This window comes from Sphaerodactylus townsendi, linkage group LG07, assembly GCF_021028975.2.
Source record: "Sphaerodactylus townsendi isolate TG3544 linkage group LG07, MPM_Stown_v2.3, whole genome shotgun sequence".
Taxonomy (NCBI): Eukaryota; Metazoa; Chordata; class Lepidosauria; order Squamata; family Sphaerodactylidae; genus Sphaerodactylus; species Sphaerodactylus townsendi.
The window spans coordinates 55,688,811-55,705,650 of record NC_059431.1 but is presented as its reverse complement, the minus strand read 5'-3'; the positions used below and the strand labels follow the sequence as shown (position 1 = coordinate 55,705,650).

Below are 16,840 nucleotides of genomic sequence, written 5' to 3'. Positions count from 1 at the left end.
GAAGGGAGAAAATCGTCCATGAAGGACAAAGGAAATGAGAAGAGGGGGAAAGGGAGCAAGGAGAAGAGCGAAGAGACCAGGGGGAGAGAATGGGAAGCGGGCGCGGCGGGCTAAGGTTGGGCTGGGGGGTACCTTGGTGTAGGCGCCCCAGGACAGCTCGGTCTCGATGACCATGACCACGATGCCGAACATGCCGAAGATGAGCGCGTAGTCGCTGAGGCGCTTCCGCTTCTCGAAGAGCGCCCGGCGGTGGCCCAACTTGTAGCCGATGTTCTGGTTCTTCTTCTTGCTGGACTTGCTGCCGCTGTTGCTCTGTCCGCCGCCGCCGCCGCCGCCGGCGGAGCCGGAGCCGTAGAGCGCCAAGTTGTTGGAGTTGTTGTGCTCGGGTTTGGCCACCACGATCTCCGGGCCGGCGGCGGCGGCGGCGGAGGCTCCGGGGCTGGCGTGGGGCGGCGGCGGCGGCGGCGGCTGGGGCTGCAGCGGCTGCGACTCGGAGTCGAGCTCATGCAGGTTCCTGCGGGACGAGCTCAGGTTGCTGAGAGGACGCATGACGCCGCCGTTGTACCTGCAGCTGCTCATGGCTATTTCCGTGAAGGGGTTGCTGCTCTCCGGGCGCTGCTGCTGGCACTGGAGGTGGCTGCCGCTGCTGGCGCTGCTGTGGGGGCTGCCCGCCGGCTGCTGCTGAGGCTGCTGAGGCTGCTGCTGCTGGCTATGGCACTGGTGGTACTGGGAGTGGTGGGACTGGGCGGAGTGGTGGGGCTGCCTGGACGAACTGGCATGGCTGGAAGGGGTCAGCTCGCTCACGTTGAGCTGGCTGCCCTGGCGAGAGGAGGCTGCCGAGCACGAGAGGTGCGAGGAGTGAGTCCGGAAAGCACCTGCCAGCGGCGACGAGGTGCGGAGCAGCAGCGGCAAGTTATCGCCCGCGGCAGCCGCAGCCCCGTAAAAGGCGCAGTGGTTGCACGGGAGGCATGGGCTGGACTGCCGCTGCGCCGCCTTCTCGTGGCTGGCGGGCTGTGGCTGGTAATGCGGGTGTGGGCGCTGCTGTTGCTGCTGCTGCTGCTGCTGCTGCTCTGAGCAGAAGCCCGGCTGGAACTGCAATGGTGTTTCCATGTCAGAGCTGTTAAAGCTGCAGGAAGACCAGGCGCTGGTGCACCCTGCGCAATGCGTTCTGGTCAGCGGAGGGGAGTCCTGTTGCCGCCACCACGGGCCCATCGCGGCTCCCGTAGAATCCAGGCGCCAAGTCCGATTGGTCGGGCGCACCAAAACAAGGGGCATCACGTCACCTGCAGGGGGGGAAAGCTGCGGCGTGAAAAGAAGGACGTGCGAAGGGGAGGGGCCGCGCGAGAGAATCCCAGGAGCGGCGCGTGCCCCCCGCTGGTGTCAGTGACGCCCAGCCCCAGTGGGCGCCCGCCGAATCGCCCCCCCCCCCGCCTCTCCTCTCTATCGTCCCGGGGGGATTCCACCTGCCACCGCCAGACACGCGCCTCGCATCGGCCGCGGAGGGAGGAGCGAGCTGTCACCAGCACCACGGCACCTGCTGTTGCTGCAAGCCCCGCTCAGTCAGGTAAGGGTTATTTCCCGGTTCCCCACCCTCAATCTGGATGTCTCCTGGTCGTATAAACTGAGGGTTCCCCCCTCCAGTAATTACTCAGACAACCTTCTCCGTTTGCCCACTAATAGATATTCTCCCCCGCCCCCCGGGTCGTGAAGGTGGTGGCCTCACAGTGGCAGCTCCTCTGCCCCACCCCCCCCCCATAATAACAGGTCTAATTATGAATACCTTTGCACCTGTATGTGCAAAGTCACTCCAGTGCATTAAAGTGTGAATGTGAGGCTGCACAAGGGCATGAATTAATTAATGCTTCTCGCTAACATCACTCAGATCGACCCTTCCCTCTAGGGACCCAAACCCCGTGAAATTAAATGCCATCCCGACCGAGAATCAAAACGCACGGGTGGCTTGCGCAGCGTTGGCCATTCGTACAAACCAGTTTCGGTGTGATGTAATTAGGGGTTACCCTTAAAAAAAATCCTTTGGAAAGAATGCATGTAGTGAAGGTGTGCAATCCTCGAAGCACATAATGTTGTATCATCTGCTCATAGAGCTCAATTATACAAAAACGCAATTAAAACATAGCAGTCCTCAAAGTACTTGCTCCGGAGTAGTTCCATGGGAAACGTATAGAATTGCTCCGGAGAAAGAGGCCGGAGGATTGCGGTCGGGCAAGAGCGCCAGGGGGAGCTTGGAGAGGATTCCCGGTTTCGAACAAAGGGAAATCCCGGCATGCCGGTGCGAAAGGCGGCGCTGGCGCTCCCCGCCTGTTGGTGGGAGGAGGCGGGCGAAGGCTTTGGCACAGGAAAGGAGGAGGCTGCGGCGGCGGGAGAGGAGGGTCTTTAACCCTTCCAGGGCAGCTGGTCGTGTGGCCGGGCAGACCCAAGGGCGAGAGAGCGCGCCCCCGCCGCCGGCCCGAGGGGAATGTGGCCTTGGCGCTGGCCATTGGCGCGGGGAAGCCCCGGCTGGCACAGAGGAGGGGAGGGGAGCCGCTTGGCTGCGGGCGGGGTTTCCCCTGGCCCCAGGAGCTCGCCGCCCGCTCACTTCGACGCTTGCTCCGGAACATGGCTGAGGGTGCGCCGCTCCTGCTCGCCGGTGTCTTCGGCTGCCCCGCTGGGAGCTATCCAGCCCGGGCAACCCCCTGCTTCCTGTGGCGACGCTGGCCTTGGCTGCCGTGCGCGTGGGCTTTCCCTCGCCTCCCGCGGCGGGATCCTCCTTTCTGCAAGGCAGACACAGACACACAAACAAACACACGGCCATGATCTCGCTTTGCCTTGCTTTTGACGGCGCGACACAGGCAACCGCAAAATGAGCCGAGAGGGCTTTGAGGGCCCTTCCGAGGCAGAATCAGAGAGAGCGGGAGAGAGCTGAGGGGAGGGGTAAATACAGCCATGGCAGTTGCAACAGATCTCCGGCTAACCTTTAGTTTAAAGAGATACAAGCCAAGCGCTGATCTCTCGCGTTCTTTCCTCTCCACCCACCCCTCACCGCACCAGAGACAGGGATGTAAATGGTGCAGCGCAGATTCTTTTTGTCCAGGGATGGATGCTGGAACTACGGGTTGGGGAAACAGGAAGCACATGTTTCCGGTTTCGATCTGGTTTAATAACTTTTCATTTGACAATTCTTGGCATATGAGAGGATCACAAAGGGGAAAAAAGGAAGGCTGAACTCAATACATTCTGCAAATGTTTGATCTATCGGTTTTTGCTCACAGTTGATGTACTTTAGTGGATAGTGTGGCACGATAATGAATGGCACCCGTTGAAAAATGGCTGAATATAATTGGCTTGATCTGATTCTCTTAGGTGACAGCATGGTGCTATGTTAGTTAGACACAAGCACTATGTATGTCATGCAGTTTTTCAATGAACATCTTTAGTATACATGTAAAAGTATATGTCACATCTCCCTGTTTACGTTGCCTTTGGTGGAATAAATAAGACTGCACTTACCAAAGGACTGCACTTCATTAAGGCTAAGAAGGATAAGAGGGAGTCAAACTCAGTTCATAAAATGTTCCTTGTCATTTGTGCAACTAGGCTGGATTTATACAACCAAGCTGTAAATGCCCAGTCCGTTAGCTCTGTTGCAGTCTAGTACAAACAAGTTTTCAACGTTTGCCCAAGGTCAAGAATACAGCAGTTCTCCTATGACTGTTTGAAGGCACAATGTGTCCTACCCATCAGTACTATTCAAATGATGCATTTGGAATATAAAATCTCATTCAAAATTCATAGGATTGGGTCAAGACTTTTAATTCTATAACTCTTTAATATCTTTGGTAAATGTATACCTCCTGGTAAAATAGTTTCAGTTTTCAAGTTCAATTGTTCTTTTTTCAGTTTTAAAATGCATTTTTAAAATTAAGAATTCTGCTATTAGGGTGTGTATTTTGGACACTGAAACCTTAGTTTAAAATGTCAATAGGATATTTATTTTTTAAAAAAATCTGTTGGTGGAGTCTACCAAATAATCAAAAGATTTGTATGACAAGGACACTCCTAATGGGACATCAGATGCCAAACAGTGAAACAAGATCATTGTCATTAAGTAATTGAATTTCTGACTTGGATCCAGTTTCCTGACATTCTATGCTGCAGCGACCCTAAAGTTGATCACCTGCTACCATTTTGTCTTTTTGTTCCACCCTTTTGAAATGAATAATTCATTTAAACAGATCCCAATGAGAATATAACATGTCTGCTGAACAAAGACTTTTTTAACTTACAGAAAGAAAACCTCTTAAACTCCAGAAGTGATTCTTATAGTACAGCTATGCTGTTCAAAACACTGATCATTAAACTGGCAATCATATTTCCATTATGCAGACTTCTTCTGAATTGAAAAGAACAATATAGAGACAACTTTCTTAGAAGGATGTCTGCAAATCCAAATAAATTTTGCAAGAATTTAGATTGTTTTCTGGATTTAGAAATGGGTAACTCAGCTTAGGACTGTTAACTAAGGTGTTCTTAAGGAATACTAAACCATGATTTATTTTTTCTGTTGGATCAATATTTTGGCTTCACTGAAAATGAACCAGAATATTTGGCTCACACAGATGTTATAAGGCTGAAAGTAGCATTACTGTAGTTCATAAACAGCCCATTACAAGGTCATGATCTGTAAATTCAGGGTTGTTTTAGTTTAAATGGATTTTTAAAGTCTAGGGTATTATTAATAATACAATGTGGATGGATAATAGTCTGGATTTTAAATACCTTTAATTTTATTCTTGAAACAAAGTTTTTAAAGTGTTTTTTTTAATTGTGGGGTTAAATACCTTTAATTTATATTTGAAAATGAAAGTTACTTCATTTTGTGAGTAATCTATAACTTATAGTATTGCATAATAAATATTTAAAAATTATATTATGAGTTTTGGGGTTTTACAATATAACATTGCATAATACCAAATATTTGTAAACGTATTTGTTTTATTTTTGAAATTATATTAGTTAAATCAATTATATACTAATCAAGAAGGAAAAGAACTTAATTGTTTTGACTGGAATCTGGTGGACTGTAGTGCAGAGTGGTTCAACCTGTCTGCATAGAGGCATATTTTTGCAAATCAGATCTGAATCATGAACTGTTCTACAGAACATGAAAAGGTCAATGTGTATTGAATATAACAATAAGATCAGTGTTACATAGCACTTCTGAATTGATTAATAAAATCTTAATAGGTTAATTTCCACAATCTGCTTCTGTTTTACTTGCAGTGAAATGAGATTTTAAATATGTAATCAGTTTCAACTGATATTTTGCATAATTGGATATTCTTACTTATATGTTTTATTAGCACATGCAACATTCCTGTCTTCTCTTTTAACACTTTTCCTAAAATTTGTGAATAGGCATGTATGTGGTTATTGTACATGCACTAAACATGTACTAATGTTTTAAGTAACAACATACCCACAGCTCACACATGAATTTATAACCAGTAAATGAAGACTTTCTTGGGGAAAACCAACTGAGTTGACATTGTACAACAAAATCAAATAAAAATTTAAAAGCAAAAATGGAATATACCAATAATTAACACATGGCAATATTTTATGATCTGTCCAGCATATCACTGTCCATAGTCCACTCAAATTATGGATGTAATTTTAATTCTGTAGTTATTAGCCGGCATCCTCTAATTTTGTGGTTCTTTATGCCCACAAAGCTTTGGGCATATGTTTCTTGAACAGTGGTACAATCCCCATGTCATATGACAAACCACTTTTAAAACAAAAAGGACATTTCCAAAGCCATCTGTGAAATGGGAAAGGGGTTTATTCATGAATGAAAATGAATTAAAAATCCTTACTTGCTTGTAACAGCAGGTGCTAATGAGCTGATAAGGCATTGCTTGGGAAGCAAAGGTACAAAGACTGAGAAAGTACAACAGATCACAGTAATTAAGAGGGAGGGAGGAATGAGGAGAGAAAGGATCCCACAGGTAGGAGACACGGCAGGATCAAACCAGACATGGGCTGATCACGACAATGCCATTCAAAATTGTGCCTGTGGGGAAAGGATCCTGAGTATATAATTTTGAACAAAAAATAAACAGTTGGGAAGGAAAGAGCTAAAAGCATTTAAAAGTTGGAGAAATATTAATTGAAACTGTGTATTGTCTAATTTGGGCCCCAAACTCTTAATGATATAATATCCAACAAGTCATCTTTACCTGCTTAGGGCAGACTCTGAAAGATAACACATACAGATACTTTATTGATATGTAAAAATGGCTTTCTGGCAGTCTCTAACAACTGGCAGCTAATCATGAAAAATATTTCCAAACAGCAAAAACAACAAACAGGTTGAAGATATGCAGGTCAACATATCTTCCACAAATACTATGTTACTATGCCAGACAACAAATACAAAACAACTGTACCTTGTAATCATAGTATGCTGTATATCTAATACAGTAAATATTCTGTGGCAAACCTGTGTATAAAACAAAGACCTCTTTGAGATCTAGAATGACATGGCATGATCACCTTCTGAACTGTGGGTGAACATATCTGTGATAAGCTCCTAATCTTTCAGTTCTTATCACAAAAGGAAACCTGTACAACACATTTTAAAGTGTCATGAAAACTATAGCTATATTGCAAAGAGCAATGCGTAAAACAGAAACCTGTTCTGCACGGGCCAATAGACACCGGTCAAAGATGGTAAAAAAACCATTGGGGGGGGGGCCTTCACATGGATCCCGTCCCTAAAGTGATTCTGTGTTATTTTCCCCAAACCGGGTTTTTTGAGAATTGCACTATTTGTGAGTCGTTTGAAAAAGCCCATGTTACAGCTGCTTGCAAGCAAACAACTGGGCAGGAAGGCCTTTATTCAGCTGTGCTTTCCTTTTTTAAAAAATTCCCCGCTTACATCTGCATAGCCACGCAGGTGGAAATAGTCGTATTGTGGTATTGTGAGACATCAGTATGGCTGTGGGGGTTCATTTGCGCATGCCTGCGTAGCTATGCATTGGTGGGTGGTAAATTAAAACAAATAGATGTGCCTCCGTGCAAAGGCACGACAGCAACCCGCATTGTTTCTGTGGGCTCCAATCGCTGCTTGCATGGATGCATGTGTAATTAGGCTATTATAAGGTTAATTTGCAAAGGTGCATCTAATAGTATGTCAGCACTACTACGTTTCTTTTACAGCAGTGGCCACTCCTTTATCCCTCCTGCCCTCAAATTTTTCAATGCCAAAGTCGCCTCGAGATTGCTTTACGGAGTCCCAATTTGGATTCAAGCTATTAACCACTCCGTAAATTCTCTTCAATCCAAATTTTTTCACAAGATAACTGGACTCCCAAATTGTGTGCCCTATGCAGCCCTTTGTCTGGAGTTAGGTCCTTGGAATCAGCCGCTTGGCTAAGGACTTTTAGATTCTGGCTGCGAATTCATTTTCTCTCGGACTGTAATTCCTTGGTCCACCGTCTGCTCTCTGACACCCATTCCAACCCCTGGTTTTCCATAATTGAAGAAAAAATTGCCTCTATCGAACTGTCAGTGGATTCACTTTGCCCTTTGTCCTATTCAGAAGCTTATAGGAAATTAAAAGGTCAACTATTGGATAGAGAGTTCTCTACCCTAACCACCGCAGCCAAGAAAACGTGCTCCCCCCTGTATTTTTCTCTCCCATTTGAACGGGGCCACTTGGCACACTACCTGCATTGCTTAATAAACCCTGTTCAAAGGAGAACCATAATGCTCGCCAGGTTTAATGTTATGCCTTCTGCCTTGTTACATGGCAGATTTACAATACAATACAATAGACCTTTATTGGCATAAGATACAAAAGCGTGAGTATAGACCATCACTAAATTTGAAAGAGTTGTACATGGCGTCTATGAGTAGTTTTACATTCTAAAATCACACTTCATTTATAAAAATAACGTAGATTAAAAAATTTTGTCCATTCCATTGTACACGGGATTGTGAACAGGTATAGTAAAACTACACTTAAAAGACAGGATTAAGATATTCGTTATTCATAGCCTATGTACTAAAAAGGTATAGCCTTCCCCAAGATCTATAAATTGTATATACTAATTAATACTATAAATTACTAATACTATAAATTAATTAAATTTCCATAAAATGCAATAAATAACAGTGAGCTCCTTATAAACACCTTCTAAAATATCCCAGGAGTATCAGGGGTATGGAGTATTTCACATTTAAATAGTTTTGTACTTGCCTATTTTACATACCTCTTAAGGACATGACTTGCAGCAAATAATTGGCTATTCTCCCAAGTATGGAAGGATTATTACTGTTTAACAATTTTGGGATTGATATTTTGGGGGGCACATTTCCCATTATCGGTAGTACTAAAGCTTCCCTCTGGGGATTATATTTTGGGCCAAAACATAAAATGTGGTCCAATGTTTCCACCATGGTGGGACAGAAAGGGCATACATGGCAGATTTAATAAGCAAGAAAAGGCTAAAAGATTGTGCCCATGTAACGATGGCTCAGTTGAATCTCTGGCCCACCAATTACTTCACTGTCTCAGATTCAAGGAAATCAGATCCAAGTATGTGAATCTCATTCCTTTACATTTACCCGATCTCCCCGATTTATTTAGATTACACTACTTGTTGGACAACCCTGATCCTTCTCTCTGTATGATAGTGGCAGACTTTCTCCTGGAAATTACTAAATGCCAGTAGATTTCCTTCGTCCTAACATGTATATCCTGTATTGTATATGCTTTTTAATCTGTTTTTATTATTGTTGTACTGCTGTCTATGCCAATAAAGGCTTGCTTCTGTGTGTGTGTGTGTGTGTGTGTGTGTGCGTGCGCGCGCGCACACGGGCGCGCACTTGAGTGAGGGGTGTGCCTAAGTCAGCTATCAAAATAACCACCCTCAGCAACACACTTCCCTCCCTTTTGGGGCCTCTGTCTTCCCTCAAGGAGTGGATACTGTTGCAGCATGTGAATATAAAATAGGAAAATGGGCTACTTTATCCTGACTTCAACCCACTATACATTTACTGTGTGAAAAGGGCCAGAGACTTTGACAATGTAGGTCATTACTACAGTTACTACTAGTTAATCATCAATCTAATTCTGAATATGCCTCCTGGATGCATATTGTTAAATCCACAGATTAAGGACATGAGCAGAAGACAGCAATTGTCTCCAGGTTTGCAAAAATCCAAAGCTGTAAAACAATAAAAGGAAGGAATAAAAAAAAGTTTTTAAATTCCAAGCCATTTTAGATACTGGAGAAAATTTGACAAAAGGAGACATTTGCAGGCAGGCAAGGCAAGGAAAAAGATGGGGTTGGTGGAAGGAAGGAAAGAAAATGGGGCAAAAGTGGGGAGTGGAGACTGGAGGGAGTCAGGGAAACAGGAAGGAACAGAACAACTACAAGGGAAATAGTAGATGGGAGGAGGATAGAGGTAGGTGGAAAGGAGGAGAGGAACCAGGAAAACAAGCAAAGCTGTGAGAGCCCTGAAGGGTAGGGAAGGAGCTAAAATGGAGATAGGTTGGATAGGATGTTCAGTGGGGGCATGAGGTTGGCCCAGGGAGTCATCACAGGCACTTATGTACTTTCTGTTTGAAAGTCACAGACTGAAATCATAAAATGGGTAGGCTTATTTAGGATTATTCTATCCTAGCTAAAGTGCTTCTTTTGTTACCCATGGCAGAGTATGGCCAGGGCTTTCCTACACAATCTGGAAATGTTAGATCTTCTAAACTAGCTAGAATGAAGGCAGCCAGCATGGTAAGAGCACATTCAGTTCTGCTACCTCTGCAGACTGCTTAGAATGTCAACATGGTTGTGTCAGACTGTATTACTTTAAAAAGAGAGAGGGAGAAAAACTTAGAAACAAACAGTTAAACCATTTGCAAGTCTCCTTTTATAACGAATAAATAACAAATATTTGTTTTTCTTTATATTTCAATTGAAAAAATGCATGTGAGTTATTTAATTGGCCCCACAAAATTAGAGTTCCCAAGACAAGACTTCTGGAGAAGTTCAGGGGAAAAAGAAATCAGAGACAATATTAACCAAGAGATTGATTTAAAAACAACCACAGGAAAGCAGAAGCTTGCAGTAACACTATATTAATAATATTGCAGCTGGTTATTGCTGAGAAGGACTGGGGAAAAACATTTGAACTTATTAGAAGCTATCCATGTACAAAACTGAGAAAAATTACAGTTCTTACATGACAACATCCAATTTATAGGAGCTTAGTGCCAAAGTTACTATGGCATTAGCAGTCTAGGCTTAGAAGTATTAAACTTCCAGAAGTTCCAGTCAAGGCTAGAATTATTAAATTTCCAAAAACTTCCAATGGACAGTGAATAAAAATGTAAATTGCCTTTGAAAGCATGTTTGCATATCCTGGGCCATTTGAATCTCTCAAAACTCCTAGATTAGAAGACAGAGGACAGATAAGGCAACATATATTAGCCGTTACAAAGTTAGAGTGTTCTAGTTTGTAAAGTATACTTGTCAGGCTATTTCCTGTAGATCAATTAACTCAATGTTCTGCTCTGTTAGAGCCAAGTCTCCTCTTCCAAACATGGAGAGGAGTGACATTCATAAATTCATTCAACACAGTTCTATATAAATTCAGAAGCCTGCATGCACCTGTGACATATAAAGTTTGGTCTGCAATGAACAAGTAAACATTCTTCAAGTGGAAGAGTAATAATATCTTTTAATATATAGTCTGCATTCTGTATTAAAGACTGCAGTCTTCTGCTTCAGTATATAACATTATATACAATTACTTAAATATGGCTACATAACCATCAGTAGACTGATCATTTTCAGGCTGTGATTCATCAGTGCTCTTGCAGCGGGTTTAGAATTGTGCTGATTAGCTTAGAGAATACTCAGGGGTAAGTGCCATTTCACTGAATGGGGCTTACTCCAAGGAATGTTTTCCTAGAATTGCTGCCTTGCAGTTTCAGTACATTACATTTTTTTTTGCTTTCTATACCTGTAAGACATACTCATCCTGAATGTGGACCTCAGTTATATGTGGCTTGCCACAATTCTGGCATTAGAACCAACATCAATAAAATCCACTGGAGAGAATTTGATCTATAAAAGCAATTTTATGTACGAGTTGGCACTTTTGAAACAGTAAAAGTTTTATAGTTTCATATTTCATGATTTAATGCCAACGGTCTTCTTAAAATAGACAATTATATATATATTCAGGAAACCCTGAAAGAGTTCTGTTTCCCAGTATAATCTGGAAAAATTGTTGGGAAATGATAAAAATATTTTGTTTTCACTTGCAAAATAACAATCTACAGAATATTAATTCAAACAACATTGGTAAAGTTTCCTTACAGTTTTTCATTATACTTTCTTATGTTAAAGAACACACTACTGAAGGCATACTATTGGAAATCAACATTATGGATTAGAACACACATGAAAATAATCTGTTTTTTAGCTGTGAGAACCTTGTGCCTTGAAGAGACCTAAGTGTAGTGTGCTATTATAACCATCAGCAAACCCTAAACTCTAATATTTTAATACATTTTAGGTTAAAATCTAAGGACTGAGACTCTGGCATGGCTACGGTCAGTTTACAGTTTTATGCTATAGAAGTGACAATTACCTTTTCTGCGTCTTTTTTTATAGCAATGCATACTATTGCACTCAAAATAGAGTATTCAGGTTGTAATGTACCAAGGATACTTATTCATTGACCAAAAGTCAACTTCAGTATAAGATAGTGTTGCCATTAAATAAAAGATTGATATATTCAGTCTCATCCTGTCTCTTGTCAGTTCCACATAAAATTATTTGGAAGAACAAAGCCTTCAGTGTTCTGGATAAGTGTCAGGCCTGTCAGCTTCAAGAGTTGCAGCTGTTAAATGATTGCCAGTTTAGAAGTATTTTCCAGCATTTGCTTGTGCTCATTTCTAATTCAGTGGAGTCATTTTAGCTCTGGCAAGTTGTCTCTTGCATGGTGCAAGAGGAGAATAGCTTCTGAATAATTTGTGACGTCATACTAACTTCTACATTTAAAAAAAAGAGTTTAGATTTTAGTGCTTGGAAAGTAAATATAGAAGTACATTGTTGGCTTAATGGAATATTTTAAAAAGTTCATACATAAAAGATTCAGCTAAAGTTGCTCATAAAAAGAAAGCCTAGATGATGCTTTCTTGTCTACTTCCAAATGGCTTTTAAAACTACTAAGAAAAAAAAATTCAGATTTCTTCATAGAAAGAGAAGGATTTCATCTGAAGAAAGGAAAATTCAATTGTTTTTCCTACCCGCAGCTGTCTGTTTTGTTAAAGGTAGTGATTAAAGTCTGGTCTTTATTAATTTTATTTTTGAACTCCATTAAGGATGATGTATATTTATTGAGGCTGAAAATATGTGAATGCCGCTAACCAGAGGCCATCATGTGAATGCACTTATTCAAAAAGCAAACCACATAATGTAGCTCGTATACATAATTTACTATTTAAACACCAGTACCATAAATTCCAGTTGAAACAGAAAACAGCCAAATGAAGCTATTCACTATGAGTAGACTGTGATGTATGCTAAGAATATCGGTTCTATGGATTCACCTGATGCTGCATAATACCCAATTTTATACATCGGTTATACATGAAAATAAATATCTTTATATTTATGTATGTTCCTATTACTTTTAACATATATACACAGATTTTATACTATTCTAGATGAAAGTATGCACTATTGGCAGTGGTGTTCAGTTCATTCTTGAAGTAAAGATGGTGAATGTTATCAGTAAAGCTAAATGTTTTCAGAAGCTTTCAGAACAATGTGCTAATTTTTATGCATTTGTGGATAAGTTTAGAATCTGAGCCTAAAGTGATACATAAGCCTTATGAGATGGAATTCTTATTTTAAAGCTTTCCTACATTCAGTTTAACAGGATATAACCATTGTTGGTTATTCATAGTCGTAATCCATGTGCCAGTTTTCTGCATCCAGTACTCTCTTTGCCAAGGAATGCCCTGGCCTGCTCCCCTCCCCCCTCACTTGCATCCAATCAATCACCAGTGTTCCTCTACTTTCAGTTTTTGATGCTGTGGAGCAGTAGGTTGCCCAGCGACTGGTGGGTGGGCCCCTTGCTTCATCAGAGGGGGCAAATGTGTTGGCCCTGTTCCCACAACCCATTCTCCGACATCTGGATTAGGCTGTCCAGACCTGAGAGATGAAAAACTGCAGTCATGTCAGCCCTAAAAAAATCTGGGAAAATCCCAAGTATATTCTTATCTATGTCTGTAACATTCTACATATGATACAAAACCAGAAATTATTACATACCCATTAGAGGCAAACTATTCAGACCATCTAAATTGCAGGTCTAAGATTGTTGATTGTCAGTACATCTTTAAGCCCCCTTCACTTCCAGCCTTTGCAGGTGGTTTCAATGTAATGAATCCATACTATTGTGTCTTATGTAGCCAGTACCGCAACATGCTGAATTCAACAAAACTGTCATATGGTACAGAATTTGGTGGAGATAGCAATGCTAGATCTTGGACAAAGAATAACCTGCAGACATCCAAAAGACATTTCAGTTACAACAGGGTTAGCAAGGTCCATGCAAGGACTGTATTTTTAGTATTGCAGCTGAGAGACAGCAGATAGACAAGCCCATCTGACACTCAGCTATCTAGTATGTATGAAGTGCATTTTTATTCCACCACTTCTTTCAAGGAGCTCAGAGGTGTGTACGTGGTCCTTCCCTTCCTCTTTCTCACAATCATCCTGGGATGCAGGTTGTACGAAAAGAAATGACTAGTGTCTCACTAACCATTACATCACACTGAGATGCCACTACATCTGTGTCAGTAAGTGGCACCATAGCACATAAGAATCTGAATGTATTCTGAATGTATTGAAATGGTATTTCAATGGGACATCAACACATCGTTGATCTAACTGGGTTGTGGCACAGACTACTCATTGATTTTAGTACTATATCATTCTAAGCCACGATATGTGTTTTTTGTTTGTTTTTGCATCTGGAAGAAAAGGAGAACAGACAGGAAAATTTTAAAGGCAACACATGGACTTGTCCCCATCAAATTATGATTTCTATTAAACAGGAAAGAAAATTAGTTTGTTGAGTGCATGTCTAAAAACAAAATTTCCTAATGCAATATCTTATTTATACATTTTAAAATCCCATAGATTCAAAATAATTCAATTTTCCTGTCTATTCAAGAAAAGGAGAGGTTTTTTTTAATGCAATTTCAATTACCATTTTTAAATGAAAAGAATAGTAATTAGCTATATTAAAATGGTTCGTTGTACCCATGGTATGGTCATTGTTACAGAGGAGCAACTAAAATACTGAACTACACACACACACACACACACACACACACAGTATTCAAATTATAATTACCTTGGAGAATATCTAGATCATAACCAGTTGTAACAAACCACACCAAATGGGACAGAATGAGGTAAACCAAGTATGCTATAGAGGAAGTGCGATTGAACTGTTTCCATATCACAACTCCATGCTTGTTTCCACAATGGATTCCATACAGTAATTGTATGGTGGTTTTAGCAATAAATGCCTTAATAGCTGCAGGTACAAATTCACGGCCTTTGGTGCGAAAATAATGGCTAATGTCCTTGCAACTGAGTTGGCTTTATTCAATAGCCAATTTCCTTTGGGTAACACAAGAAGAATTGTAATGAATGTGCAGACCCAAGTATTTGAAATATTTGACCTGTTCAAGCTGTTCATTTTTTATTGGCCAGTTGAATGGTCTCCAAGAACAAGCAAAAACAATAGTTTTTGACTTTGCGAAATTCAGAGGCAAGTTATGGCTGCTATAGTATTCACAGTGCCAGTGAACGTTTCAAGCCAGCTTTTGTATGGGAGAGTAATATGGTGACATCAGCATACATAAAAGCAATATGTATTTTGCGCTCTGTGATTTTTAGTGTTTTTCTTTTCTTTTTTTCATACAAAGAAAATAATCAATTTCTTTCCACACTTGATGGGGTTGGTTGGTGTTAAAAGTGAATGCAGCCAAATCAGAGTACTGAGTATTTTGAACATGGCTTTGAAAAGACACAGGCCCCTTCCGCACATGCAAAATAATGCGTTTTCAAACCACTTTCACAACTGTTTGCAAGTGGATCTTGCTATTCCGCACAGCTTCAAAGAGCACTGGAAGCAGTTTGAAAGTGCATTATTCTGCATGTGCGGAATGAGCCACAGAAAGACAGCTCAATGAAATTTGCAGATTTAAAATGATTTGAGCAAAGCTTCATTACTGTGCAGAAAGGAGAAGGAAAAAAACCCAAACTTTGCATGCTTCAGATAGATAAGGAAATCAAACAATAGAGAAAAGGAACTGGGTTTAGTCAGGCAACAGAGTGGATGTTTTTAGAATTTTATTTTTCTTTTGCCCCCCTACTAAGAACCATCTTAGGCAAGTCTACTTCAAAGAAAGTGAAAGCAGATTTAAAATTGTTCTCCAAACTCCCATAAAACCCCCATTTATGGGCTGGATTCTCTGTTCACATAAGTTGATTAAAGGAGTATTGAAATCGATAGGCTTCTGAGGATTTCTACCAGGGGACAAATCAAACCCTATATGTTTCCTCTCAGGCAGCTGCTCCGTGTTTTGTAACATATTCTGACTGCAACAGCCATTCTCGGAAGAAAACTTCATATTACTGTCTTGCAGTTAAGAGCAGCAGGTTCAGCAGCCCCACTCCTTTCTTATTGACCAGCAATGCTGAGGCACCTTAAAGACTTACTGATATATGGTGGTACATCACATCATGGGCACAATCAAGAAAATCCCTAAGGCTCCACAGCATTCCTTGCAGCTCTTGCCTTCACAAACATTTTTTTGTTCTCCTACATATCATACTCTTGTATTTTATCAAAATGTTCCTGCTTTGTCGGAAGTTCTTTTGTGAAGGCAAAAGCGCATGGTTATCCTATCAAGTTTCATCTGCATAATTTGGCACACATTTTTGAAGTTTCCAAAAATTAAAAACATTTTTGCAGTTCATTGCAGGGTACTTTCTGAAGAAGAGAATTTATACCCAACCTTTCTTTTGGCAAGGAGGCTCAAAGCAGCTTACAAACTCCTTCCCTTCCTCTCCCCACAACAGACACCTTGTGAGGTAGGTGGGACTGAGTGGGTTTGAAGAGAACTGTTACTAGTCCAAGGTCACCCAGCAGACTTCATGTATTCAGTGGTGGGATCCAAATAATTTAACAACTGGTTGTTTACAAGCACCATGTTAACAACCGGTTCTGCCAAAGTGGTGCGAATTTGCTGAATCTCACCACTGATATAGATGTAGGGAAACAAATCCTGTTCACCAGATAAGAGTTTGCTGTTCATGTGGAGGAGTGGGGAATCCAACCTGGTTCTCCAGATTAGAATCCACTGCTCTCAACCACTACACCACCCTGGCCAAGGGAGAACAATGCAATAAGATGATGACATGGAAATGAGGTAAATCAATACTGTACTATGGAATAATAAAAGGGCCAAGTTTATTTATTGATATTGGTCAAACGGGATCTGCAGTATCCACAAACCAATCCCACTCACCCCAATTACAGCACAGACTATCAATGGTATGCAGAAGTCTGGCTTCTTGTGTTTGTGCATCCCTAATTTTACAGGCAAGGCCACCCTGCCTTTGAGACTTGACCAATCACATGCATACAGCTCAGAGTTCCTTTTGACAAGCCTTCATTGCAGTCAAGAGAGGTTTGCCACATCCTTGCCACCTAGCAGCTTGGTCTATGTGTCAAG

General features: G+C 41.6%; 1 protein-coding gene and 1 long non-coding RNA gene across 4 annotated transcripts in view; one reads left to right on the top strand and one right to left on the bottom strand.

The window, feature by feature from the left end:
- The window catches only part of KCNN2 (potassium calcium-activated channel subfamily N member 2), a 91,194-nt gene extending 89,835 nt beyond the window's left edge, over positions 1–1,359 (bottom strand). For 2 of the 3 annotated variants that reach the window (XM_048502958.1, XM_048502959.1), the window contains exon 1: positions 133–1,353. In XM_048502958.1, coding sequence (XP_048358915.1) covers positions 133–1,275 — 1,143 coding nt within the window. In that variant the 5' untranslated portion in view covers positions 1,276–1,353. Of the gene's footprint in view, positions 1–132 lie in introns of all 3 variants that reach the window. The other variant, XM_048502960.1, reaches the window with a different exon arrangement.
- Positions 1,162–16,840, top strand: part of LOC125436196 — a 63,192-nt gene continuing 47,513 nt past the window's right edge. The window contains exon 1 of the long non-coding RNA XR_007245016.1: positions 1,162–1,564. This is a non-coding gene — a long non-coding RNA (uncharacterized LOC125436196). The remainder of the gene's footprint in view (positions 1,565–16,840) is intronic.